General features: G+C 43.9%; 1 protein-coding gene across 1 annotated transcript in view; it reads left to right on the top strand.

Annotated features, from left to right (window-relative positions):
* FBXO16 (F-box protein 16) overlaps positions 1–26,876 on the top strand; it is a 41,502-nt gene extending 14,626 nt beyond the window's left edge. The window contains 7 exon segments of the mRNA XM_052809625.1: positions 30–65; positions 8,256–8,462; positions 9,797–9,961; positions 10,865–11,070; positions 17,301–17,496; positions 21,968–22,193; positions 24,417–26,876. Coding sequence (XP_052665585.1) covers positions 30–65; positions 8,256–8,462; positions 9,797–9,961; positions 10,865–11,070; positions 17,301–17,496; positions 21,968–22,193; positions 24,417–24,484 — 1,104 coding nt within the window. The 3' untranslated portion in view covers positions 24,485–26,876.
* The last annotated feature ends 520 nt before the right edge of the window (positions 26,877–27,396 follow it).

Raw genomic sequence — 27,396 nt, 5'->3', positions numbered from 1 at the left:
AGTTTTATTTGTGTGTGTTTGTTTTATAGGTATTCGAAGAAAGAAGAGCCCTACTTGGAAAATGGGTAAACTTTTCTCTTTAAATATATATTCAAATACAGCTAGATTTCTGAACTGATCAAGAGATTACTATAATGGGAATGTAAAAACTATCCTATTTTGAAAAAGGGATTCATTTTCCTGATGTGAAAGTGAGCTGTAACTGCTCTACTTATGAGGAAGGTAAAGGTGTAAATTCCCTCAGTGCCCACATTCTGTAAGCTCTGAACTTGGGAAATCATATTCCATCATCAGAATGATCTGAAATGGGATAAGAAACCCTGGGAAAAGTCTGTCAAGACTTCAAAGAAGATACTGGATGTTTAGGTATTACCATTGCCTGCTAGCAGGTCTTTGAAACCTGTAATAAATGACATGTTATCTACCAAGTGCACACATGTGGCTCCTAATACTGTAATCACTGAGCACCTCACAATTTCTTACTGTCATTATCTTCACAGCTCCAACATGAGAGAGGAAAGTGCTGTCACCCTGTTTTGCAGATGAGAAAATGAGGCACAGAAAGATATGAGATAGAATTTGTCTGCCCCAACCACAAATGACCGCAAGTTAGGCATTCGGGATGGGGTTTCTCTGGCTGGGTGTGTATGTCTGAAACATAATATTTAGGCCTGGCTGGTCTGGTCATCACAGGCTCCTTGTAGAGTCAACAGAGAGAAAGTGGTACTTCCAGAGGATAATTCATCTCACTTAATGTAGGATGAAAGATCAGCCCTCTAGAGATGTCTGTTTCTTTCCATAGCCTATGAAGGGAGACATAGCTGGCTGCTTGAAAGGAATACAACTCTAATTGACCTACCCAGGAAGCTGATGGCAGAGCATGCAATGGCACAAGATTTGCCCTAGTCCTAAGCTCACCCCTTAAATATCGCATTGTGCTTTCTCTTTTATACGGCAAAATCTATTTAAAGGCCATTCTGGGAAAGCGGCCGTAATCTGCTCAGTCTCCTATGCAAGCAGGAATACAGACTCAGGGACTTCGTTGCAATAAATGAGTGAATTCAGCTGAATGTATTAATGTGGCTCAGTAGTAACTGTATGGTTGATCCTTGTGCACATCTTTATAAATGGAACCAAAGAACCAGTTATATGGTCACATATGATACACAAGCTAAACAGAAATACAGAAATGATGCTCCTTGTCAGCACTCTGATAAAGAGTATTTGCACAGTAACTTTATTTGACACTTATTCTTTATACCTAATGGGTCACTCGTGGAAATTTTTTTGCATATGAACTGGTCTTTACAGACAAGTATTTTGATTTTAAGCTGATAAGGATTATTCATCTTTATAAGAAATATGCTTTCCATAACTTGTTGACATGCATGCATTTTGATAATAAAGAATTTCATGGACACCAAGAAAACAAAATAGTTGAATTATTATTGTTCAAAAAACACCTTTTAGCATGATAGTCAGTAACTGACAGACCTAAAACCTGTCTCTTGAAAATTGTTGGATGTTTTAAAATGCCCATGGGATATACCGGCAAAAGGGCAAAAATGTTTTCATTAGAACCCCCACTGAAAGAGCCAAAATCTGGAAACAACCTTCCTGCAAACACACATAAGAGTGCTGAATCATCTTCTGAAAGGTTAAATTTCTGACCCTTCATATGACACTAGATCAGTAGCTCTCATCATGCTCCTTCAGAGCTAATTCTCCTTGCACTTCTGTCATTCATCATACCAATGAAATGGGTGCAGAAAGCACAAAAGCTGCTCTTAACTCCCTTCAAAGCCTGTGGCATTATAATATCTGGTATGCAAAGCCTAGAGCACTCTGAGTTTGAGAGAAACAGTGTCAAGAAATCACAGTGCTCTGGGCAGGAGTTTTTACATTGATTCACATGACCTTCTCAAAGCCCTCTCAGTAAGTACAGACCAGATGAAACTGCTGAAGGGTGGGTTTGTATGGCTGGGAACCCATATTCAGTGTAGTTGGAAATGCTTTATTATGAAACTGGAAGGCTGAAGTCTGTCCTAAGTCCAGAACTGTTAAGTATTTTCAGTAGTATCTGGGTGATAGAATGGAAAGTACGTACTCATCTGCAGGTGACACCAGGCTTGAAGGGTTTTAATGAACTTTGGAGATTAGAAATCAGAATGAAATGATCTGCAGTTTGATGAGGACGAGTAAAAAGTGCTGCATGTAGGAATGACATTTACAAAAACTGCAGATCTGAGAAAAGCCAAGTATGCAGCCATTCTGCATAAAAATAGCTGGGAATTATGGTGGATCACAAACTGAATATAAGATGACAGTGTCTTATAATTGTAGTAAAGGGAAATATCCCAAACGGCTGTCTGAAAGGCAGAGCCATCCCCAGCGCTGGTCCCTGCATTTTGAGAAAGCAGAGGATCAATAGGACATACTTCTGAGAACAAGTCATATGTGAAAACAGTCTCAGGTCCAGAAAATAGGAAAACAATCCCTTTACTGTAGGGAAGATGGAGAAAAGACCTAATAATATCTTTCCAGTGACACACAAAAGATGTCCAAAAAGAGGAAGGGAATGATCTGATCTCTGCGTTCACATTAGATAGGACGACAAATCATGGGCTTGAATTGCAATGATGGAGTCGCAATTCAGACACCAGCAAAATCCAATGCTACAGATAATTCACTGCCGGAATAGCTTGCCTAGAGGTTAGTGGTGGAATCTCCAATGCTGGAGTTTTTTGAGAACAGGTTAGACCAACACTTGTCAGGAATGGTTTAGGTAGAGTGGATCCTGCCTTGCGGCAGGAGATGAACTAGCTCAGTGTTTCTCAACCTTTTTACGCTGAAGGACCAGCCGGCCTTCTGGGAAAGCAGAACAGGTTGCCTTGTGTGGCATTGCCGCAGTGGTTTTCCTTTACAGCCAAATAAAGATTAGATTAAACTTTGGACGCTCATTGTTTATTTTACGCTTCCTGATTTTATTTGCATGCATTCAGGGACTATGTATGTGCATTTTTGTTTAGTTATTTTTTTTCCAGCTGTGCCACAGAACATCGTTGATGTCTCCCAGGCTGTTGTAGTCCATAAAACACAGGTTGAGAAGCAATGAGCTAGCTGACCCAAAAGGATTTTATTTCTCTGTTTTCTGCGCTGCTGGGCAGGCCCAAAGCGCAGCATGCAAGATGCACGATGGGACCCTCTACAATTTTTTGGCTGTCTCAGATTGTGCTCAGTTCCACAAAGTATTATTGCTGCACAGAGTGGAAGCAGTGGTGGTGTGTAGTGGCAGCAGACTGCATGTCTTACATGGCTGTTGCCATACCTGAGTATTTGCAGGCTGTGATCCTGCTGGAGGCATTTGCATTGAATTTCTTTACACCAACTCCTTTACCCAAATATTATCGAGATACGTATAAAAGAGAAATTGTGCTGCTGTCTTTCAGTTGAAACCCTTCTGATGGTTAAACTGTGAAAGGGTTAACATCTCTCTCTTAATTTTTCTTTTTTATTCTAGTTGCTTTTATTCTGTATTGCACCCAGGGCAGATGCCTTGACGTTCTGCCTCTCAGCCTCCTTTTCTGCTGTGTTCTGCAAGCCAAAAATTCCTCCCATTAATTTAAAAAACATAAAAGCATTTTGCTCTACCTTAATGCTCAGTGCTCTCATGCTGACACCCAGGTTAATAAGTTGACAATGAAGCTGGGGTTGAACTTGTAGATTAAGACACCTAAGTGTCAGTGTCTCCAGGTGATCTGAGTGTCTCAGCTTCCGTTACAGCCAAATGAGATGGAGACATGTCAGGGAAGCCCAGACAGTGATTCAGCTCACCCTGTGGGTGACATCTTGTGCTAATAATTTATACAGCAGATCTGAGTGTTCCCAGGTACTGGAACTTGCTCATCCACACTATGAAATTGTTAGCACGCTCCCTGGCACGATTTTGGCCTGGGTTGCTAGCACTCTTCTAGACATTGTTCAGACACAATTTGGACATTAGCCTGAACCAGGAACCGTGCCAAATACACGGTTTGGATCCAGCCACCTTGTTTTGAAGGGTGAGAGTATGATACTGTGGACGTACGCAGATACCACGGCAGATATGATGCAGGACTTGCAGAGAACTGTCACCTTTGGAGTGGCACCTCTAGGCTTTGCAGGATACCCCTCAACGCAGGGCGATGGTGTTTGGGCAGCTGAACCCCATCCCTGGTGTCCTGGTTTAAGCCCAGCCAGCAACTAAGCACCACACAGCTGCTCACTCACTTCCCCCCATCCAGTGGGATGGGGGAGAGAATTGGGAAAGAAAAAAAGTAAAACTCATGGGTTGAGATAAAAACAGTTTAACAGGTCAGAAAGGAAGAAAATAATAATGATAATAATAACAATAAAAAAATGAAAATAATAATAAAAGAGTTGGAATATACAAAACAAGTGATGCACAAAGCAATGGCTCACCAGTCGCTGACCGATGATGCCCAGTTAGTTCTTGAGCAGTGATCCATGCCACCCCAGGCCAACTCCCCCCAGTTTATATACTGGGCATGACATCACACGGTATGGAATACCCCTTTGGCCACTTTGGGTCAGCTGCCCTGGCTGTGTCCCCTCCCAACTCCTTGTGCCCCTCCAGCCTTCTTGCTGGCTGGGCATGAGAAGCTGAAAAATCCTTGACTTAGTCTAAACACTACTTAGCAACAACTGAAAACATCAGTGTGTTATCAACATTATTCTCATACTGAATCCAAAACATAACACTATACCAGCTACTAGAAAGAAAATTAACTCTATCCCTGCCGAAACCAGGACACCTAGTCACTGCAGACCCCCACCTCTAGACACCTCTTTACCCAGAAGCTGACCCATGCTCGGTGCCAAGGTGCAGGAGCTGTGGCTCCTGCTCAGGGGTGCTTCTTGTCACCAGGCTGCCAGCTTGCCTTCCTCAGCTGTCTTCCCAGGAGTCTCCTCGTGCAAAATTTCAGGTTTAGTTGTTTAACTACGGTAGTGAAAGCAAAACCGAACAGATCTTAGGGGCGAGTTGCTGATTGCTGACACAGAGCTGCTTGGTGGCAGGGATGTTTAGGGTTTGGTTGGGTAGATTAGTGTATCATGGATATCAGGTACCTGTCTGCTTCATCCCTTCTCTTCTCACCCAGATCCCAGGTCTCCAACAAATCCCTTTATCAGGACTGGGAGAAGATGGCTGGGGAGGGAGGGGAAAATTGCTTCTCCCTCGGTGAATCGTCTCCATCTACTTGCAAGCCATTCTGCAGAAGAGCCTCGTTGACTAGCGAATTGTGTCCTATGTTTGCAGAGCACAGGGATGCCTGCGTGTGATTGTAACCCTGTGAACTCACGTCGATACGCTGGGCTGGAGATGAGGATTATGTCCCATTTCAGTGGCTAGTTCAAGTCAGTAAAACAACCTGTCTCTTACAGCAGAGAGGGGCCTCTTTAGGTTAAGCGGCAGAGCCTCTGTACTTTGGCGCTGAGGTCCTGGGCTCTCCCCTTAGTGTCAGGCTGTGTTATTTGTGTGTGTGCACTCATGGATTAATTGTAAACTGATCGCAGAAGCAAAAACTCTGCATTGCCAGTGTAGCCTTATGTCATACAGTCCCTGGGGAGACATTGTTTGCCAGGGCTCGGGGAAAGGCACAGAAAAGGGAAAAAGTGTTCCTAGCTGCGGCTAGAGAAGGTGCAGCACCTTGAAAAGGGGAATCTGGTCCAACTGGTTGGGTTGCTGTAATCAGATGCAAGGGGAGGAACTGTGGAGAAAGGCAGCCAAATGTAGGATGGGGACATGCTTGTTAATACTGGAAAAGAGACAAATTATGCCTACTTAACTACTTGGCTGCTGCTGAATGCAGTGGAGAAGAAGCTGTGTGTTCCCATGCTCCTGACTGTGTGGCGCTGATTTAAATGGAGTTTCCCTTGCAGTGTAAGCACGGGCTGAGGATGCTGGAAGGAATTGCTTTATTGCAAAACCCATGGCGGAATGGGAAGAGTTAAACAGGAGCAAATATTCTGCCTTCTAAAGAGAAGCTAGATTTGCTTTGATTAGTTCACTTAATCTCTTGGTGTGGAAGAGAGTAAGCTGGATACTCCCTTGTCTCTGGAACTTATATGGGAGAAATTTATCTTTGCAAATTGGTGATTGCGGCTTGTTTTAATGAGAAGAGGATGTAGCTGTGATCATGAATGGGGAGTGTGTGCAGCAGAAGCTTTCCCCTTCCCCATGTGACAGAGAAAGCCTTTTATATCAAGCTGAGGGTGAGAAGGGCACAGGCAGAACCTCCTCTGTTGCCCTCTGGTACACCTTTGTCTGGTTTTATTCTCGGGGAACATGTTTCCAAGTCCTAAATCCAAAGGTCCTGCTTCAGTTTTTCCTTAGTACTCTGCTAAACATCATTAGAGGTGAAAGTTATATGCAAAACAGGGATGGGAGGAAAAGGGTGTATTCCTTAATTCGCTGTTTGTGTCTGAAAAGGCATGGACATTTGAGAGCTTTTTTCTATTTGGCTTTTCATCTCTCCGGGATCTCAGGGATGCCAGTTCCACCCTTTCTTCATGCTGACCCTCTTGAAGGTCTTGCAGAGGTGTTTGCAAGAAGGAGAAGAGCTATTTATTTCTTAGAGTTTATTCTCCGGTACTGGAATTAAATACATCAAAGTAAAAATAAAGAAAGAAACAAAGAGTTCTTTCAAATGATCTGGAAAGAAATTACTTCTCAATTACCTTTCATCTGCACAGTATATTTTAAACTGTTATTCTGCCAGTTCTCCACTTGACCATAGATTTTGGGGCAGGGGAAGCAGAGAATAAAAAAAATCTGAGTTTCTAGTCTGTTTTGTTGTGAAAGGGAAAGGAAGGGACATTGGACATTAAGCCATTTACCCACAATAAATAAAAAAAGTAATGAAAGAAACGTGTGTTTTTTCATATTATTTTTAATTTTTGGAGGTCACATTTAAGTAAGAACTTCTAATGCCCTGAGGTTAAATGCAAAAATGAATGTGCTGTGATTTGACCTGTGGAGAGCAAGTTGTCAGCTGTGGAAAGCTGGCTTCAGGAAACAATCCTGTGAAAGCCGAGTGCGTGTTTTGGGGATGGCCGATGCGTGAGAAAGAAACAAACAGGGAAAAGCAACATTCCCCAAACAGGGGAATTCCCCAAACAGTTCAGTTTTCCCTTTGAAAAGAAGGTGAGTTTGGGTCGAGGCTGCTCGTGCTGTGCTAGGAAGCAGGACGAAGCGGGACTTTACCGAAATCCGTATTTCGCCTCCAGAAAGCCATCTTTAACCATGCCGGGTCCTCCGACATTTCCTCCCTCCTGGCACTCTGCGCTACCCTCGCAGCCAGGACTGCTCTTGCAGGTTTTGAGACAGATTGCACAGATTGTGGTGATGAGGTCAGTCTCCTCCCAGGAGATTCCTGCTGACGGGGCCCTTTCCATCCTCTGCTATCAACACCAGTTAACCACCAGCCACCGCCACCGTTGCTCCCACCCTGTTTACACAGCTCTGCCCCACTCCGCTCAACGCAGCGTTGTTGTTGCCATCATAGCAAAGCGATAAATGCTTGTGTGGTTACCTAAGTGCTCGTTTCTTCCCACAACTGTTTCAATCCTCCTCTTTAGATACCTGTCATAAGCATAGAAATGCTGCAAAAAATCTTCGTTACCGTGCCGCCTCATCTGTGCCGCAGATTTTCCTTGCGAGACATGGGCAGCTGATTTAGTTTCTCTTTGCTCCACTTCTCTGTAGTGGGGATTTCTCTCGTATGCAGTGGGATTGTGGGAATAAATACTTTACAAATTGTGAGGCGGTAGTATATTCGATATATAATATCGAATATTGCGGTAGTGGGGACCATAGAAGTGTCAGGATAGATGAGGAATCAGCAGTGAACTCATTGCAATTTGGGACCTGATCCTGTAAACACAGATCTGAGTCTCCTCCTTTCCATGAGCGAAGCCAAGTCTCAGAGCCGGTCCCAGGAGCAAAGAGTCCTGTGAGCATGAGTGTGTCCTGGACTAGGCCATCCTGGATCCTTTGAGGATTATAAATCACATGTTACGTGGCTTCAGAGTTTCTTTTCATGTAGCCTCTCCATTTGTTCCCAGTTCCTACGTGCTTTGCTCTTGAATGAGTCACCAGAAGCTGCTGCTTATGCACTTTCCCTTGCCTTAAATGTGCGCTTTATTTTAGGAAGCTGAATCTCCGGTTTCTCAGAACCTGAAACTCCTTTTTTCAGTTTGACAAGTGGACAGATGGTCAGAGGCGGAGGATCCTGGTGGACCTGTTGGAACGCTGCTCCCCGTCACAGCAAAAATTCTGTGCCAAGCAGCTACAGGATCGAGTCCCCACCGAGGCTCTAGATTTTACCACAAGGCTTCCCAGAGTCCTGTCTTTATACATCTTTTCCTTCCTGGACCCACGGAGCCTCTGTCGATGTGCACAGGTAAAAAAGCCAACCAACATGTACCTAAGGTTCAGAAAATCAGGTCAAGCTAGTTAAAAAAAAGGAAACAGCACTAGTTTTCAGCAAAGACGTACCAGTGCTGTTCTTCATAATGCAAGGATGTCTTCTGACTTGGCAGCTTGGTGCCAAATGCTTAGTGACGCTTGTATGAGACCAAATGCAACACTTCCACAGATCCTAAATTAAGCCAGATTGGCCAAGATTTACAAAAGTGAAGAGTAATTTTAGATGCTGAGCTCTAAGGCATTTAAAATGTGGCACTTTTTACAAGACTGATTCTTCCCAAGAAGGAGGCCTGGTACTTTCTGAAAGTCATGTTCTTTTAAAGTACCTTGCACTGTGTGCAGAATCATTAATTGCTTTGAGAAGTATTGGCTTTTGTGCTACTTGCAAAGAGCTGCACACGATGCTTTAAGAAAAACAGATCTTTTAAAATGCTTGAGGGTAGAGTGTTGGAGGTGGAGAAGCAGAGAAGTTACAGATGTGCTTTTGAGCACAGTGGCTAAGACTCCAAAAATATGTTTGCATGAGATAAAGTGCTGTGAGGTGATGCCCAAAGTAGTTCTGAATGAATAAGTTCAGGTATTGGTGACATTATTACCGCACTAACATAGTACACCATATAATACTACAAATATATCAAAATCTCAGCTTGTTTAAAGCTTGCTGTAGTATCTTTCTCCAGTATTTCATGTTTTATGTGGATGCAGCTCACACTATTAATCCACAGGCAGGGAGAAGACAGGTTAGGAAATTACTTACTTCAAAAAAAAGGTCTTTACAGTGCTACCTGTGTCATCATTGGACAGCTGCTATTATAAGCATGGCAGTGCCAAGAGATGATGTTTGTCTTTAAGCTGGAAGAAGCATTGCATGCAAGGTGACTGTGTGATGGAGTATAACAGCAGAATATCAGTAGGAAGAAAATGTTCAGAACGGGTCTATCAGTCTTGGGGAGTCTATTGATGCTGTTTTCTCAGTGGAAACAAAGGGTTTATTCCAACTACTCTATCCTTATTGAGTAGAAGTGCAGGAAGTTGCTCAAAACAAGCTGAGATCTTTCCTCATGGCCTGTGATTTTTGGAGTATTTCACGCTGTGCTGGAGCTCAGCTAACACTTAGGCACTGAGCGTGTCATGAAGACCTTGAATGGTTTAAATGGTTTAATGAAAGGTTTAAATGGAGCATAAACAGTGCTGAAGAATTGTACTAGTTTAAAAACACAGGGGAATTACATCCACAGCACAGAAGTCTCTAGCTGCAATCTTGGATGCTTGAAACCCCGAGGTTTTCAATTAACTGGGCATTCGTAGGTGAGCTGGTACTGGAAGTACCTGTCTGAACTGGATCAGCTCTGGATGCTGAAATGCCTACGTTTTGGCTGGTACATCAACTTCTCTCCAACACCCTTTGAGCAAGGAATCTGGAAGAAACATTACATTGAGATGGTGAAAGAGCTGCATGTCACGAGACCAAAGGTACATACCTACCACCTCTAGAGATGTTTGGGGCCAGTGGGAAAACTGGGCTGGTTGGGTTCCTAAGCCCTTTGCCTCTTTATCCTTCTGTAATCTCCCACTAGTAAAATGGAAGATATATCATTTTAAATTAGAATCTAAACTCATGTGTTGCCATGCGCTCTACTTTCCCATCATCCACCCCTGGTAGGGGGGAAGTGAAAATCTCACCGGTTAGGAGAAGCAATCACCAAGGTCTCATCCTGCTATCCTTTCAGGCTGTTCTGGAGTAATCCTCTAAATTTCCCTCTCCAGCGGTCAAGGCTGTTCCCCTCTCTTTTTCCCTAGTTTATAGAGCATATGATAGCTTGCCTCAATCTGATAAGCAGACGTGGGGTACCCAGCATCACCCCTGCTGACACTTCAGAGTCAGTTTACCTGGTGGAAAGGAAAAAAGCACCCATTCTGCCTGTTATAGTCCCTGGTGTTGTCTCTTTGTCTCTTCTTCAAAGGTGGCAGGGCCATTTTGGGGAGGTGGAGCATTACTCAGTAGCCATTGCTTTCTCCTGAGATTCACTGATGCCATGCCTGGTTTGTGGGGCTGTGAGGGTGGGTTTCTTCTGCCCTGAATTCAAAACTCAGCCCTCTAATTTTAACTGAACTCCCCTGTAGACTCTCTCTGTAGTCAATAGAGAGAAACCAACGCATCTCAAAAGCAGCTCAGCTCATCTTAATACAGATTCTGGGACATGGGTGATGACATGCACTGTCAGGGTGCCTATTTCTGTCCACTGCCCATAATGGAGCCTGGAGAGACTAATTTTGAGTTAATACCCAATTCTCAGATGTCTAAAGTTAAGCAAAATAAATCTCATTTTCATTATAGGCTAAAATTTATTTTCTTCTTTTAATCTCTCTTATTAGACTCCTTCAAAAGATGAGTTTGTAGTTATTGATGTGCAACCGGTAAGAAGCAACACCCCAGAGGCAAAACCTTCCGTGCCAGGAAGGAGGACAAGCAAGGAGAAAAAAGAGCTCCCACCGTGGCGTTCATCAGACAGGCATCCTACAGATACCATCCGATTCAACTACCTCGACAACTACGATCCCATCGAGCAGGCTAGGCAGGCGTAAGAGCTTGATCTCTTCTCTTTTGCTTTTTCTGTTGCATAGGGTATTTCTGTGTCCTTTGCGAGCTCACTCTGCCTGTGCTCCAAGCTGCCTGGAAGCCTTATAGTTCAGCAACCTGGTTGCAAACCCACTTTGCTGCTCTTTTGGCTTTTCTTGGATTGATCTTGGTCCAGTTGTAGTTGCAGCTGCACTGCTTTGTGTCATTTCAGTGCAGAGCATGGGCACAGCTTGTTAGTGGCTGCCTATAAAATAGGCTGTAACTCCTGGGGATGTTACACAGCTGTAATGGGAAGAATCAGGACAAGAGTTTGTTCAAGAGTTTTTAAATAAAGCTGCAAGGTTGAGAGGAATCTGTGTTTTTTGCACAGAAGTGGAAGAATGAATTAATTGCAATGAAATATAATTCCGTCACTTCAAGGATCTTCTGGCTGAAAAGATATTTAGATGATTGGATAGGGGTGCAGGTGTAAGAGTATGTATATGCTGTGGAACATTTAAGTAATAAATGGTATTTGTAGCTACGCTGCCTGGGATAGACTGCCTAGATCCATCAGTTCTTGGGCTCTCAGGATTACCTGGTCAGCAACTGGCAAAAGAAAGGCATTTCCACCCTGAAGTATAGTTTTGCCCATCGACTTGTGTTAGGACTGCCCCATGTTTTCCTTTGACACATCTGGCATCAGATATTTTCAGGATCTTAGATCTGTGGTCAAATTTCTGTGCATTAACAAGCATCAGCAGGAACAATAGCAAGGAAGCTGCGGTAGTCACCTGTGTGCAGTGTTGGCCCATTTCTCGTTTAAGTCTCTGTTAATACCAGCTCTCATTTTTCACGGGCTCACAGCAGATACCTTAATTCAGCTGATGTGCAGTAACTTGTGAAACTGGTAATACTGTCATTAATCTGAGCCTGGTGAACAGGTAATGGATTAGCTTGACCGTTGCCTAGTCCCTGTGCAAGTCCCTGTGAAAAGGACTGCACAGCCTCTCACCCAACTGAATGTGCAGAGAGGAGGAGATTCCTCTTCACTGTGCCAAAAAAACCCCCTTGGGAACCAATAGAGCCACGATGAAAGTATCCAGATTGTACTTTAAGTAAATAACTGATAGAGCTGAGATTAGCCCTGTGCACAGGAACAATCAACCCATGAATTACCCCAGCCCAGTGATTATTTGGCTAAGCAGTTGTGCACTCATGTAGGCTCTTTCTCAATGTGGACCCACCACTCCTCCGGGGTGTTCCACAAAGTTCCCAGTGTCTGAGCAAAAGCCTTTTATGAATCATTTTTTAATCCGCGTCCCCTAGTCCTAGGATACTGCACTACTTCAAAGAGCTTTCCAGTTTCCACCTCACCCTCTTTCTGTGGTATGTTTCCAAACTCTAGCACCATTTCGGGTAGAGTTCTTTGAGGCTTTTAACTGAGTATTTTGACAGAATGCCTCTTGTTGCAAATGGATGTCCTGATATTATTTTTCAGCTGTGCTAAATGTTTCTATGTAGTGGCTCCCAAAGGTTTCTGCAAGGTTTAGGTTTCCCTTGTGCCGGCCGTGACCCAGTGTCAAAAGTGGGACAAGCCTTGTTTGAAGAGTTTAAAAGTCGCTTGTTCCAGCAATGAGCTGTAGATGCAACTGACAACCAGATGCAAATGATTCTGAGTCACTAATGATACAATAAGCACACTGACTGTTTTCCTCTCCTAAGTGAGATTTGAGTCTGTATCCATTTGTGCAATGGAGAATATTTTAATGCCGAATGTTCTAGCAAATCTGGCACTTATGCGTAATTATAGAGGATTATTGCAAGGAGAGAAATGAATTCTATGAGATTCACTTGTTTATCAAGGATCTCCCTTTAATATCACTTAAGCTGAAAGTAATTGCTAGTGTGTAGTCTCATCTGTAATGATTATTCAGCAACGCAGGTGTGCCGTTTCAGGTGCTGACCCAGCTTCCCACTCACATAATGGTATTCTGGCGCTTCTTTTCTGCGGACACGTTGCCGACAGCGTCCCCTCTGCAGCCCCGTCCCAGAAGTCCTCCCGCTAAGGCTCTCTATTGCGTCCTCCATCCTTTGCTTCTAGGCAGCTGCCTGTAGGGATCGGGTCTTCAGCGCTTTGCCGGGCTCCGTGTCGGCAGCGGGAGCGGTGAGAGACCCCCTTTCGCGCTCGAGGGTTCCTCAAGTGCCGGCTTTTGGCGGAGGTGGCAACGGCAGCTGATGGGTGGGTTGGGCAGGCGTAGGTTGTCAGAGCGGTCAGAGTGCCCCGCTGCGATGCCAAGCATTTTTTTGGATGGCTGAGGAAGGGCAGCCAACTGCCAGCGTCTAGTCGGTTGAGTTAGGAGTCTCATATGAATGCTATGCAAGATGATCTACCTCGGTGCAGGCTACAGGCTCAGGCAGACCCTGCCTGACCAGTGTAAAGGGTTGTAAAGTAGAACAGAGAACCAAGATAAAAATCGCTGACCCCCCAGGCTGTGTTAGGTATAGTTATTCTTCAGATTAGATGAATTCTTGGAGCTCAAGGGCGTAACAACCACTCTTCATGTAAAATGAATGTCAGAAGCAATGAAACCTATGTAAAATGAGATTCCTAAAACAATAGGAGTGATTTCCCAAAATACAGGGTTTCGCAAAGGTAGTCTGGGAGAGGAAATGGGGTTTGCTGCAGTCTGAATGCATATAGAGAGGAACGAGTATTTTCTTGAGGTCGTGAGTGTGTGCAAAAAGATGCAGCAGAACTTGCAGGAAAGCAGCAGAAAGCCAAAGTGATGGCTGAGAGAGAAGGACCAGAGAGAGCACTTGTAGGCCAGCAGGTTGAGTGGAAAGCTGTGAGCCAACAAACCGTTCCTTCCATTTGAGTTCTGCTGTGCTGAGGAAAACCGGACTTGTAGAAAATTCTTTGTGAATAAACAAGATTACATCAAAGGAATACCTGACGCCATCATCAAAGCAATGTGTGAGACTAGTCACGGGCTACTTCTTTGAATCGAAGTTAATCTGCCTAATGTCGGGTTAAATTTTGCAGAATTTAAGAGGTAACAACAAAAAAAAAAGATTTTCCTAGCTCTTGGACCTGGCTAACATCTCCTCTGAGCTGGACCTCACTCTACACTTGCTTTCTGGTTCAAAGAGAGGTAAGAACTCTCCTGTTCATCGTAACAGCGTCTCCACACTGCAGCTGAAATATTGCCATTTAAATGGCAGAGTTGTCATCTGTTTCTTTGTTGGCCTTTTGAGAGGAGTCATTAGCTACATGCTCCCTTGCACAGCAGTATCAAAACTACACTGCTGTGAATTCCTAGCAGAGAACTTATCCTTGCATGGCCAAAAAAAGTGAAACATGGGCAGCATAACAAGCTACAGTCACTTCTCAGTTATGCAGGGGGGCAGAGACGAAGGGAGTCCTAAAAGAGGTAACACAAAACATACACTTCGGGCTATAAGACTGTAACTGGGTATTTACCTTTGAAAAACAAACAGATTTCTATAGAGCAATTGGGCGAGGGTTTTGCCTGGACAGTGCTGGTGCTTCGTGTCAATGGGGAGAAGAACCATAACACTGCGCCACAGCTGGGTCGTGCCCCCCAGAATGGCAGAATGGTGTTAATTTGCAATCTGGATGATAATTGAGACTTGACTGGGTTTTCTACTGAAGGATTTTTTTGCTGCTTGCTCAGAAAGGCATGAGCTTGTACTATAAAAACTAAATGGCACCCAAGAGCCTCAGTGATAAACATCACTGCAGCATGAAGGAGATGGGACAGAGATCCCTGAATTTGTTCACTGGGAGATTATTTGGTTTAGATGGAAGAGTGTGGGAAAAGCTTCATAGTCACTGAGCAGTGAAATTAAGAATAGCAATGATCAGATGCATAGTCGAGGGAGTGGTGAGGCGATAGAGAAGAGATACCGACAGGGGTTGAATTACAAATTGCCTGGAAGGGGTTACCAAAATCTCTCGGTAGAATTATAGCTGTGACTTTCGGTGTTGCTGCTTGTATGTGTGCAATTTATCATAAGGATGATTTCTGGTAGGTCTGGTTTGTTTTCTGCCTGAATTGTCCAGGTAGCTTTTTGTGTATATACAAACAAAACAGAGACCAGCAAGGATGGATTTGTCTCTTTGGGCACAAAGCAATATTGCAAAGGTGAAGTGAAAGGTTTTTATCTAAAGTGTGGAACAAGTTAGCAAATTTTCTCTGGGACTCTGATCTGCCTAAAAAGGACCAGGAGGGGCGTTCCTTTCAGTCCATGCATGTACAGTTCTGCTGGAAGGCATCTGGTGTTTGTGCTGCTTGTTGCCAATAAATCAAAAGATTTGCCTCCCACTTTATCATGAATAATGAATTCCGATTCTAGCCTAGCGCTGGACCCCCGCCAAGATTGTGTCCTTGTGCCTCAAGAAAGAGCCCTGCTACTTCTCATGACAACAGCTCAGCCAAAATGCAAGCTCCTTTCCCCCCGCCCCAACCAGCTCAGGCTTCTGGAAGCCAGACTAATTCAGTTAGATAATTTATGGACATAGGCCGGCTCTACAAACAGTTGCATATTGTACTGGAGTGTTTACCCAACGAGAAAATAATTACTTTCAGTAATTGTTCTGTCAGCAGCCTGGGCCCAGTTTCTGACAAAAAGGGGCTTGCTTGCGTGAGAAGGGCATGGTGTTTCGCTGTCCTGCCGAATCCTAACGCTCGTCTCTTGCTTTTCATGTTTCTGAATAGCCAGCCCAGTACTCTCCGCCTGTTAGGTTTGTGGGAATGAAAAACGTTCCTTAAGGGAGGAAAGCGGGGTGAGAAACGCCGAGTTCAGCACGGAGAGTGAGAGACCTGCTGTCCTCATCTCGGCTCTGATGCCCTGTTCCTTTGCAGCCTTGAGAAACTCATCCTCACTGCTTACATTTTCCTGACCTTGAAGTGAGACCATGGTGGTAACCTGCTGCAGGGGGATGCTCTGACACCATGAGCATGGACACTAGAATACAGCAGTAGAGGTTAATATCTTAATTTAGGACCACAAGGCCAGGTCTGTATTCTATTTAAAGATCAGAGAATCATAGAATCATTTAGGTTGGAAAAGACCTTTAAAATGATTGAGTCCAACTGTTAACCTAACACTGCCAAGTCCACCAAGGTGACCAGTTCATTCCCCATAATAATAATAATATTTTGGATTGAATTTTCTCACTTGACTGTTAGTGAAGTGTTTATAAACTGACGGCAGTTCTCCTCAATTTGCTATATGAAATAATGTCTGATTTGTCTTTATGGTTCTTGATCTGCAGCTGGTCTGGGACAAGCGAATACCAGATACGTGCTGGTGTTGGCTGCTTTTGAGGATGCGTGTGTGATGTGGTGTGGCTCTGTTTCTTTATAGGATAAATGTTGCTTTTAGAGTCTGTTTCCTTCCTTTATATTCATGATTTTGTATTCATACTGTGCTTTTTAGCATGCCTTCTAGGAGCCCAGAGACACTGCTGATGGAGCTGCGAGACGCCCTCAGAGGGCATGCATAGTTGCTGCTTTAAATTCACTAATTCTGTATTGCAGAATTTGAATGTGGAAGGGGAATGAACACCTTCAGAGCAAATGCATTTAAGAACCTGCCCGAGTTCTGAAGAAACTTCCTCGTAGTATGGATTTTACTCCCCATACTGGAAAAATGTGACAACTGGCCATATTCCAGTGTACTTCACTTAATTTTCACAGTCTGGAATATTCCTGTTCTGCCAGTTAATTGTATTGACTTTAATAATAGCTGCATATAAATTTATAAATTTGTATACATATGCATATACAAGAAGAATTATTTGGCTATAAAACCAATGAATAACTAACTTGTCAGAGGGGCAGTCCTCTAGCCTTATTTATGTTACAAGTTACATGGACTTCACTAAAAACTCTCAAACTGCTGTAGCTAAACTTGCCTGTCTGTGAATTCCCCTAAGCTGATGTAACATGTTATGTGGATTTAGCTTAAATCAGTAAGTCTTGAGCTAAGGGCATGCGTTCGAGTGCTATAAAGTTATCATAACTTAAAAAATAGCAAGTTACCACCCTCCTCTGAGCCACGATATCTGATTGTGCGCTCTCGGTCTGCCCCAGGTGCAAGATAAAATGCATTATCTTAAACCATGTCTTTTCGGGTGGCAATATCATAAGGGATTTTCTTTTTCTCAACCCCAGGGAACCAACTCCATAGCACTTGTTAATACCGTTCTGTTCTACTCTGCAGGAGAAAGAAAGGAGGAGGGGAGACCCCGGACCTTAGCCGGCAGGCAGCTGAGAAAAAAAAGAGAGCGGGTCATGGATCTAATAAGCTCCCAAAGGCAAAATCACTGGCAAGTATCACCGGCTTGTAATTATATCAACTGGGGCCCAGCGGCAGGTACACCCAGGAACATTTTAGCGCAGAGCTTTTACTTAACTTTGTTAAGTGTGAAGCTTTGCTCCTGCTACAAGAAATAGGCTGCCAGGCACGTTTGCTGCCTATCCCCCAGGGAGATCCGTGGGCAGGAGGAGGACACAAAGCACCCCACGTCTGGCTGCTCCGGGGGCAATCTCTCACCGCAGCCTAGACATAGTCCATCTGCCTTCGGTGGGAAAAGGACGGCAATTGTCTGTGTGTAGACAGTGACCTTGTTATCTGCTCCTCCCTCACGTTGCTTACTGCACAGGATCCCGACAGTCTGTTTCCATGCTTTACAAAGCACTGGATCGATTCTCTTACGACCCTTGCAGCTCTTCCCAAAGCTTCATTTCTGTGCTCGCGACTTTTGATCGCTGCAGTTTGATGTTAGTTTATTCTCTGTTCGTTGCGCTGAGCCTGAGCAAGCAGCCCCAAGGTCTTAATACTGAGGATTCATTGTGCTCATCTCTGGTAAAATAGGGCATCCTCACATGAAAGGAGTCTAGGGAAGTCAGGCTTCCAGAAAGCATCGTGAGTCGAAGCTTTTGTAGATATGGCAACAAATAACTGCCAGAAGAAGGACGTGCTCACAAGCGTATCGGGGGGGTTTTGCGGACCTGGAAGCGTGTTTCCTAAGCGATGAAAGCCAGGGAACGCATGTGAGTTGAGCTAAAGAAGGTTTACATAAAAGAGAGGCATTGTCTCCTGAGATTGGGAGGCATTCTCCTGACCCAAATACAGCCTGTTCGCAAGGAAATAGATTCAGTCACTGTTAAAGAACGGAAAATATAATTAAAGTTATTCAGCCTGTGTCTTACAATTTCCATTCTCCAATGGCTTCCTCCGTAGCCCTTAGATCAGGGCGCCTTTACACAGTTCCATTCCACCACCGCTTCCCGTTTCAAATTTAAAGCTGTTTTATTGTCAGTCCAGCAGTGAAAGAATCTTAGTTCAGGGTAAAAAGAGGGGAATTTGATTTTCTTTCCCCAGATTTTAGGAAAGTTACGTGTTCTTTGAAGTTACTTAACCTGCAACCTCCAGTCAGGAAGGCACAAGCACCTAGTCTGACTCCCACCGTGAAGTCCAAACCCTCCTGCACAACATCAGCGAGAGTTTTTCCTTCAAATTGCAGCAGTACAGCGTGTACGTGTGTCACCTTCTGTTAGTTGCTCACAGTTTAAAAGGGACATTATTATTATTCCTGTAGCAAATAGTCACCAGAAAGCATTTAGCTGACACAAAACGCTCGCAGACAGATGTCTGAGGGAGCACGCAGAGTTAGTGGGTACTGAATTCTCACACCACAAAAAGCCCTGGGAAGAGTCTTAAAGCCACTGCTGCCTGCTGCCAAGGCCTGACAGGTCCACCATCCTCCCTTGGTCCCTCCTAGGCAGTTAGGACAGCCTAACCCAGGGGTAAGTGTCCTCAAAGCCATGGGGTTACACCTTGGTGACACCAGCCCAGAGCAGAGCTCCATGCCTTTGTCCTATGCAATCTTGCTAGCACTGGCTTCTATTTGTGTCAAAAATCTGGGGTAGCCTGTGCTGCCGTGTCACTCTTTCTTAGACCTTCACATTGAAAACAGGCTTCCATTTCTCTTGAGTTTAGAGTCGTCCAAATCTCAGTAGAGGAGCTGTGTTTCTTATTCTCTGATGCATTAGCCTGCTGTTACGCTGGCCATTAATGATGACAAAACTACATGACAATAAAGGTTAGGTTATGGTAGGCCGATGCACAGAAAAAGAATATATACATAACTCGCTAGGAATAATCCAAAATTAATTTCCATTTATTATTAAGGTAGCATTGGGAAACCTTGTTGAAATGAAGACCTGTGAAAAGACTCATTTAATCAAGTCCAAATAAAGAGGCTTAATGCTCAAATCTTTTGGTAAATCCTTAGAAGAAGAATAGACTATTATGAAAGAATAAGTGCCCCAAGCAAGCAAACATCAAGTCAAATTAAAATGAAGCTCTTAAATAGATCAATGTGCAGAAAGTAGGCGAGAATAAAGTATATTACAGCCAACAATGAAGACGTGAAAAAGGCTATTATATGGAGCTCCAAGCTCAGGAGGCTGAACAACAGCACACCAAAATAGAAGAAACAGATAATTAAGGTGATGACCTGAGTCCTGGAATTACATCCACTGGCTCCACATTTGCATGTGGTGAATCAGTTCTCCTCCTAGTAAACCTGTGAGGTTTTGGGATTTATTAGTAATCATGGAAACAGTAGCATAGAATGTGACCAGGCTCACACTTAATTTAAAGTAAATTAGCTAAATTACAATAAATAGTAAATTACAATAAATTAAGTTAATTAGGTCTCTGAATGAAGGGCCACATTCTTTCTTATGAATGTGCATGCAACCCCCATGTCTCTACAGCGGGAAGGGAACATGGTCTCAATCTTTATCCAGGGAAATGCTTTACTCTAAGAATATGTTTAGTTCCAGTGTTAACCAGCTCTTTAAGCACTTTGCTGGCTCAAGGCTTTATGGCTTGTCTATCCCACCTTGATGCTCACATTGCCTTCAGCAGCTACTGTCCCTGTATTTATATAAAGAAAATTGAAGAATGCAACGAGTTCGGTGACTTGTCCAAGCTTTTACCGGGCTGGGCATGGAAACCAGATCTCCGTTTTGGGGCACTTTATCATCCCTCCTGTTCACTCTGACATGGAGCTGCGCTGCCCTGCTGTGATTTCTGAGCTCTGGCCCTCCAGGTCCCTTCGCAGCATCCCTGCTGCCACATCAGTGTCCTTTACATGAGTCCTTGAGGGCTTCCAGTGAGGAGTTTTCTGCAGCATCTCAGCAGAATAGGCAGCCTCATGCCCAAATGTCAAAATTCCCAGACACTTTATTAGGAAGGTAAAATTTGATTGATGCTTTTGACAGCTTTGCAAATGACTGCAATGTCAGCAATTAGGGGCTGGTTTTGCCTTTCAGGCTGTCTGCTTGTTTCTGTTCGAGAGACTGCTCCACCCTCACAGCTGTTCTTGAATTACTGGCTTATTTTTAGTACTTACTAAATAACATCTTCTTGACAGCATCAGTCATTCTTGCCTCACTGCCTATATCCTAAGGTAATAAGATTGCAGCATATGAAGTCAGGAATAAATTTTCCTATGACATATTGACAGGGAATTGATGTTTTAAGTATGGATTGCGTTTAGGTACTGGGTGGGTATAGCCCACATGAAGATCCAGGGCTCTTAGCACTGAGACACGGTCCCGTCCAGTGTATATTTATACCACCTATATTCTGCAAACCTTATTTTGAATTTTATTTATTCATACAAGAAATCCTGTTGAGCTTCATGGGACCACTCCTGAAAGTGAAAATAACTCAGTATAATGTTTGCATATTCAAACTCAGCTTATATATGTCACTCTAATTTTAAAGGCATAGCCTGGCTCTAATAGTCTCTGCCTATCTGTCCCTTTGAGCTCTAAAACTGAACCACCACCAACACAGGAGCTGAAAAGCAAGTAATAGTCAGATCTGTGCTGCAGCTACTACTGCTTCTGTGATATCGGGCTTTTCTCCCTAGGACAGAGAAACTGCAGCTGCTTTTATCACACCATCTCTGTCACACATCAAGTACTGCTAAGATCCTGGACCACTTTCGGCAGTTGTATAATCACTGGCCTTTCTTTAGGTTGATATTCAGCAGTTGCCGAATTGCTTATTTATAACTAGACAATTAGTCACGAAGCACCATATATCTGCCATTGCTGCCAATTCAAATAATGGAAGGGAGAAACAAGCGGGCAGGAATTACAGAACAGCATTGACTTTTCTGCACAACCATTTTACTATGGACACTAGTTTCACAAAAGACTATCTAACCATATTGCTTTTTAATGAGTTCCTATGTAAATGTTTGGGTTTGTTAATGTTTGTTCACTATTCTTACCAAATAATTTGTATCAGTTAAAAAAAGCCAAAGCTGTTTGTCTGCAGAACCTGTGCTTTTTGAATATTTGGGATCCTTCTCAAGGAATAAACAATCACTGTGTTGCTAAGTTGGGGTTTTTTTGCTTAATTTTGATACTGTTTAGTAAAATGCTCATTGAACAGTATGCTAAAATAAACTTCATCCTTTACACTGCAAGACTTCAAACAGCAAGCAAGACTGGGATCAGTCACAGCCATATGCACGGGGGAGAATTTGTGCATTAACATATGAATTGATGTGGAGAATCAATTAATGTGCGTTTGCCTTTACTAGCATCAATTTCTAATTGGGTCCTTTTGTCCTTAAGGTAAACTCATACCAGAGCACAGCTCAATGAAAATAATGCAGATTATGTTTGCATCATTTAGGAATATAATTTAGGGATATAATTTAGGAATATAATTTCTAGAATGTACTTAGAATGTATATAGAATGTATAGAATTTATAAAAGTTCTCAATGGACTCCAATGTTTTTGGTCCCTCTGAAGCTGTTGGGATGATGTGATACTTTCTGCCTTCTCTTCCTAGCTATCACTTTCTGCAGATCTTGAGTCTGTTCCAAAACCACCAGTTCGTCCCAGCTGGGCCACTCACCAGTCAACCGGGAACCTGCCTCCCAAAGCAGCGGCAAAAGCCCTGGCCCAGAGCTCCCAGTGGAACGCTGGGATACGACCAGCACCTGTTCGAGCTCCAGTGCCAAAGCCACGTGAAAGAGGAAAGAAAGACTTCACAAGGACAAACACCAGGTCTCCATGTGAGTATGCTGCCACGTCCCACGTGGCGGCTATTGTAGAGATTGCCAATATCCAAATTTAGTGCACAGAGGGAAGGAGACGGTGCTGGCAGTATATTTCTGTAGGCGAAGGAGAAGGCAGTCATTGTGGAAGGGAAGGTGGGAATCCAGATGACAGTGATTTGCTGCATCAAAAGAAAACATATGGCCAAAGACGTCACATCTAGCACTTGCTAGATCCACCTGTCTGTCACGACTGTCATCTCGGTATTGAAGACTGGCATGGGCTTCACGTGGGTTTTACTCACTAATACTCAATGGCTGAGCAAGAGATCTTAGATCAGAAGTGACAGTGGGCTCAGTCCAAAGTCCACGGACTCTGCCAGGTCCTGGATAGATGCCAGGAGGAGCAGGTATGGTTGGGGTGGAATCAGAGCATTCAGCAAATTACAGGACAAAGCAATCAACTCCAGGGAGACAACAGCTGAGAAAGCAGCTGATCTGTGAATACCTTCCAAAAATAAGGAGGCAGACTGACACCATCAAAAACAATTTTATGCCATTTCAGTCTAGGGTTGACTTGGGCAGCTATTCAGGGTGACCTCACCTCTTGATACACCCAGGATCTCCTGAAGGTCCTCAGTGCCTGCAACCTCCTGGGAAAGTCTTCTGGTATCTTTCAGAAGCACACATCATTTGTGCAGATTTTGGTGACAGTCCTATTAGTTAGTGGGTTGTCAATGTAAGGATTGCAACCTGTGACCCCTGATGATTTTTTATAGTGCAAGAAGGGTAGTGGATAAAGAACCTGGAGTGAACAAAGGAGAAGAGGCTTCTGATGTGATACTGTTAGGATTTTCAAAGAGATCACAAGGGTAGAGTGAGGGGAGCTCCTACAGGGCAGTGACTATCCAGTAATTACTGATGATCCGATCTAGAAAGGGAGATAATGGAGCACATGGAGACCTCCAACATCCCTTTGGATCTCCCTAGCATCTAGCGGTTTTAGCAGGTCCATAGGCTAACCCCCACGAGGAGGACCCACAGTGCAAATGAGCGATCGCAACTCCTGTGGGAGATGAAAGAAAGGATCTAAACACAAAGGATGATACATAGGGGAAAGCACTGGAATGAGTATGATGAGGCCCAAGGAAAACACGTGAAAACTACTTCATGTAGGAAACAGTACATAAATGCATCCTGGTCATAAAAGCCAAGAGAGGAAAGCATGAAGATCAGGCTAGAGGGTTACAGTCCCTCATCCTTCTAAAGCAACACACAGTTTCTATAAAATAGGGCCCTCATCCTGAAGTCACATTGCCTGGACAGAGCCTTAGGAAGGTCGTACGCCTTGGCTGCGTTATTGGTTGTTCCAGTCAATCAAGGGAATTCCGCGGGTCTGGCTGCAGTGTTGTGGCCTCCCAGGAATGTGGCACTCAGCTCCGACTGCTGCCACCCGGGAGGCGCTGGGAATGGGAAGAAGGCGTTTCAGTCTTTTAACTTCTGTGAACCAATCTTCAACCGCTGTTGAGGTGCCGTTTAGTGTCGCCAAAGAGAATGTGGGGGATGGAGTAAGGGGAGCTCCTGCAGGGAACTGCCCACCCAGTGATTATTAATGAGTCCATCTGGGTGGAAGATAAAGGCGCATGCAGGGACATGCAGCGTCCTGTCTGAGCTCTGCTGCAGTCACTGTCTTCTACACGATAAGAAATTTTAAAACTGCGCATGAGGGAAGTGCTAGGGGGAGTGGGGAAGCAAGCTACCGACAAACACCACTGCTGTAGTATAAAAACTATCAAGCTAAATTATCCCTCAGGGATTGCATTTGGATTAGGGGCAATTTGCAAGGCAAAACTATGTATTTTTTTGTATCAGAGAGAGACAAATCCTGTCTTAATCCCTACAGTGACCTCTCCTGGACCTTTGTGATCTCTGCCAGGCTTTTCCCAAGGTACATTTACCAACTTTAGATAGTGCTCCAGCTGGGATTTACCAGGGTATGTTTGCAGATTGTCAGAAAGGTGTGCAGGAAAAGTAAAGATGTTTTGATTGATGATTATTTCCTCTATAATGAGAGGATGAAGGGAAACCGTCTTTCCATTCAATCCAGATTTGTGAAGGTATTTGAGGTATTAAATGCCACCAAAATGCCAAGGATTGGCTGAGTACCTAAATATGTTTAGAATCTGAGTTTTCTGACTAAATTAATCTGTCTGATTCTTACATTATTTCTCTTTCATCTAGCGTCTCCGCTTTTTGAGGCTCAGCCCTGGCACATTCCTCCATCCAACCAAGGATCTGACACAGAGTAAGGGAGAATTCAAAGTATCTTTCATCCCAGCAGAACAGAAGCTCATCTGCCTGGCATTGGGGAAACACCGGCAATGTTACCTGAGTCACAGGCTATGCTCGAAGAACAGCTGCTTTTGAGTCCTCCATAAGGACCCAACTTAGTTTTTTTCAACTGTTGCTAGAAAAGACTTTCTTCACTGACCTCACTACACAATGCAAAGAAAGGGCCATGGAGGTCCTGCATCTATTCTCACTTAGGCTGGCCAAAAGAAAACTTAACTGTCTTGCAGCCAGTTTAGACAGCAAGGTGTTGGAGCAATGGCTTTATACTTTTTTTGGAAGTACCGTACTTGGTGCAATGACTCCTGCCTGCCTTTGGGATCTCCAAGTGGGATCTCCTGTTTCCAAACTGGAGTACAGTCTAAGTCTGTTTTCCTGTTGTGCTTCTCAGCCTTGTTTCCTGTTGCTGCTGCTATATTCTCTTTTTCTTTTGGGTATGTCATCTCTGCAGAGTTTACCTAGGCTTTTGACCATGGAGACACTTGTGCAGATCCTTGCTAGAGCTGCTGGACCTCATGTGAGCTTGCCTGTGTGTCACTTGGACATCTTGGGGCATATCCCATGTGGACACTGCTGCTCTGTGATGCTTTGCCAGTGAATTAGAGAAGTTGTCTGTCTCTGTGGGCACTGAGAGGATTGTGGAAGGAAAGTGGGGACTACCAGCCTGAGTGATGGAAACTGTACCCTCGCTACAGAGTGGTTTACCACCAATGTTAATGTGATCCCTCAGCTGTAACCTACAGCCCCTGCCAAATCAGCTAGACTGTGAAGAAAGCACCACAGCGTTCAAGGGAAAAGCCTTTAATATATGGGAGAAGGAAGGCTCAGAGAAAACATTTGAAGAAAAACCTAGTTAGAACTGTATTGAAGACAGAATCTCATGTTAAACAAGCCAACTTGATCTCTTCCATCATGTTAATGAGAAGGAAATCAAATCCCACACTCTGGATTGCAGCATTGCACATGGCTCTGTGTGGAAAGCTGGCACTAGTCTACTTACTTAAGAGAATGTAAATCATGTGCTTTTATTTGTCTTTTCCACAATTAAGGAAATATCCAGTAAACGTAATGAATAGCAGTTTTTAAGGATAAGGGGACTGAATGCACAGCAACTGTAACTAGTTGCCTTACCATAACCCAGACTGAGAGAGCTGGGATAAAACTGAACCTTTCCACAGTTTAGGAAGAGCCACAGCATGCCCATGAATTCTCAACATCTATAGACTACAAATCATGTTTCAGAGAAAATGCCAACTACTGATTGACAGGGATTAGAAGAAGACTTCTGCTCTGTGAGCAGATTATTCTGCACTGTGTCACTTGAGGGTTTCAAATTTTTTGGCATGAAAGACATTGACCATTGTCAAGACCAGGCACCGGGCACGACGTACCATGGATCTTACCTGAAGGGAGAGCATCCAGCAGGAGACTCAGCCCATTGGGGTACTTGGTCGAGTGCCATGTGAATTACAGCTCCAAATCAATTAGGTAACTCAGTGCATCTCCCTCTCCCAGATGTTGTTCCTTCATCTTTTCTAGCTGCCCTGGATGCTTGGCAGGGGGAGTTCTTCTCAACCAACAAGACGGTCTAAGAGCTAGTTAAGTCTAAGCTAGTCACCTCTCAAGCGATCAGCTGAAATAGGAACTTGCAGATGGCAATTAGCTCATATATCTTAGGATCTGTTGATTATGCAAGAGACCAGACTAACTAATTTTGATTAAGAAAGCTAACTTTTGAGCATTTAACGTCAGGTGGGGTAAATCACATCCAAAACATTCATCAGCATCATTCCCTGGTATTGCAAATCTCTCCTCACAAGCCTTTTCCCCTAGGAAATCAAGTTAAACTGATTGCTTCATGGGTGTTGCCTTGGCTTCTTAAGTCCAAACTGTTGTTCCAGCTTTTTTTTTGTCTCCGTTAGGCAGCCTGTAGCTTCTCGTGGCAGCAGTTCAGCGCTAGGTCCGTGTTACAAACAGCAAATGGCTATGCAAGGAAATGATGGAACCCTGCAGCAATGGTTTTTCTTATCTCACCAATGAGCATACTCGTCGGAAACATAAAGTTCCCAGGGTCTGACTGGTCTTGGAGCTGAGTGCTTGGGCATTACTGCAGACGTTGTGCCTTCACTGCACCAGATCATGCATCTTAAGTACTCACTATACATTTTAAGGCTTAGGCCTTCTCTGATTTATAAAGTTTTTGTATTTATGATGCTGTAAAATAACTAACAGTAATGTCCAGGAACATACCAAGCCAAGTAGTCTATCTTTGAAGTAACAGCAGACCTACGTAACGCCTTGATGTAACTCCTACCAATTATGTTATTAGAATAAAAATATGTGTACTTACAACATACTTTACAATCATTCCTGAGGTCGTGAAATGGGTCAGAATCTGAAAAGGAAACAAAAGATACAGACACACAGACTCTCCATCACCTGCCTCTGCCACTGAGCTGCTGGCTGGCCTCAGGCAAGCCGTATCACCGTCTGCGCCCCGGGCTGCTGATCTGCAGAGGCAGATGGTTATTTACCCACCTTTATAGTGCGCTTCCAGATACGCTGATAAGAAATTGCTAAACAAGTACAGAGGAAGGTTGTTATGCCTTCACCCTTCCTTGTAGATGTGCATTTCCCTGCACTGCTTGGCATTTCCAGATCCTGCACAACTCTCATTAGCCACAGCCTTTGATTAAAGAACTGAAAGTACCTTTTAAACCCCAGAGGCCAATGAATCAGCATTGCTGCATCTGAATTCCACCAGTACAAGCAAGATCAGAATGTGAGCCCTAGGCTACAGCCCTGCTCAGATGTGGGGAACAAACCCAAACATGCCAGCCGCCCTCTTACCTAAGCTTTACCATCCGTTTCT

The sequence above is a fragment of the Harpia harpyja genome, chromosome 15 (assembly GCF_026419915.1).
Source record: "Harpia harpyja isolate bHarHar1 chromosome 15, bHarHar1 primary haplotype, whole genome shotgun sequence".
Classification (NCBI taxonomy): Eukaryota; Metazoa; Chordata; class Aves; order Accipitriformes; family Accipitridae; genus Harpia; species Harpia harpyja.
This window is presented reverse-complemented; position numbering and strand designations above follow the sequence as displayed.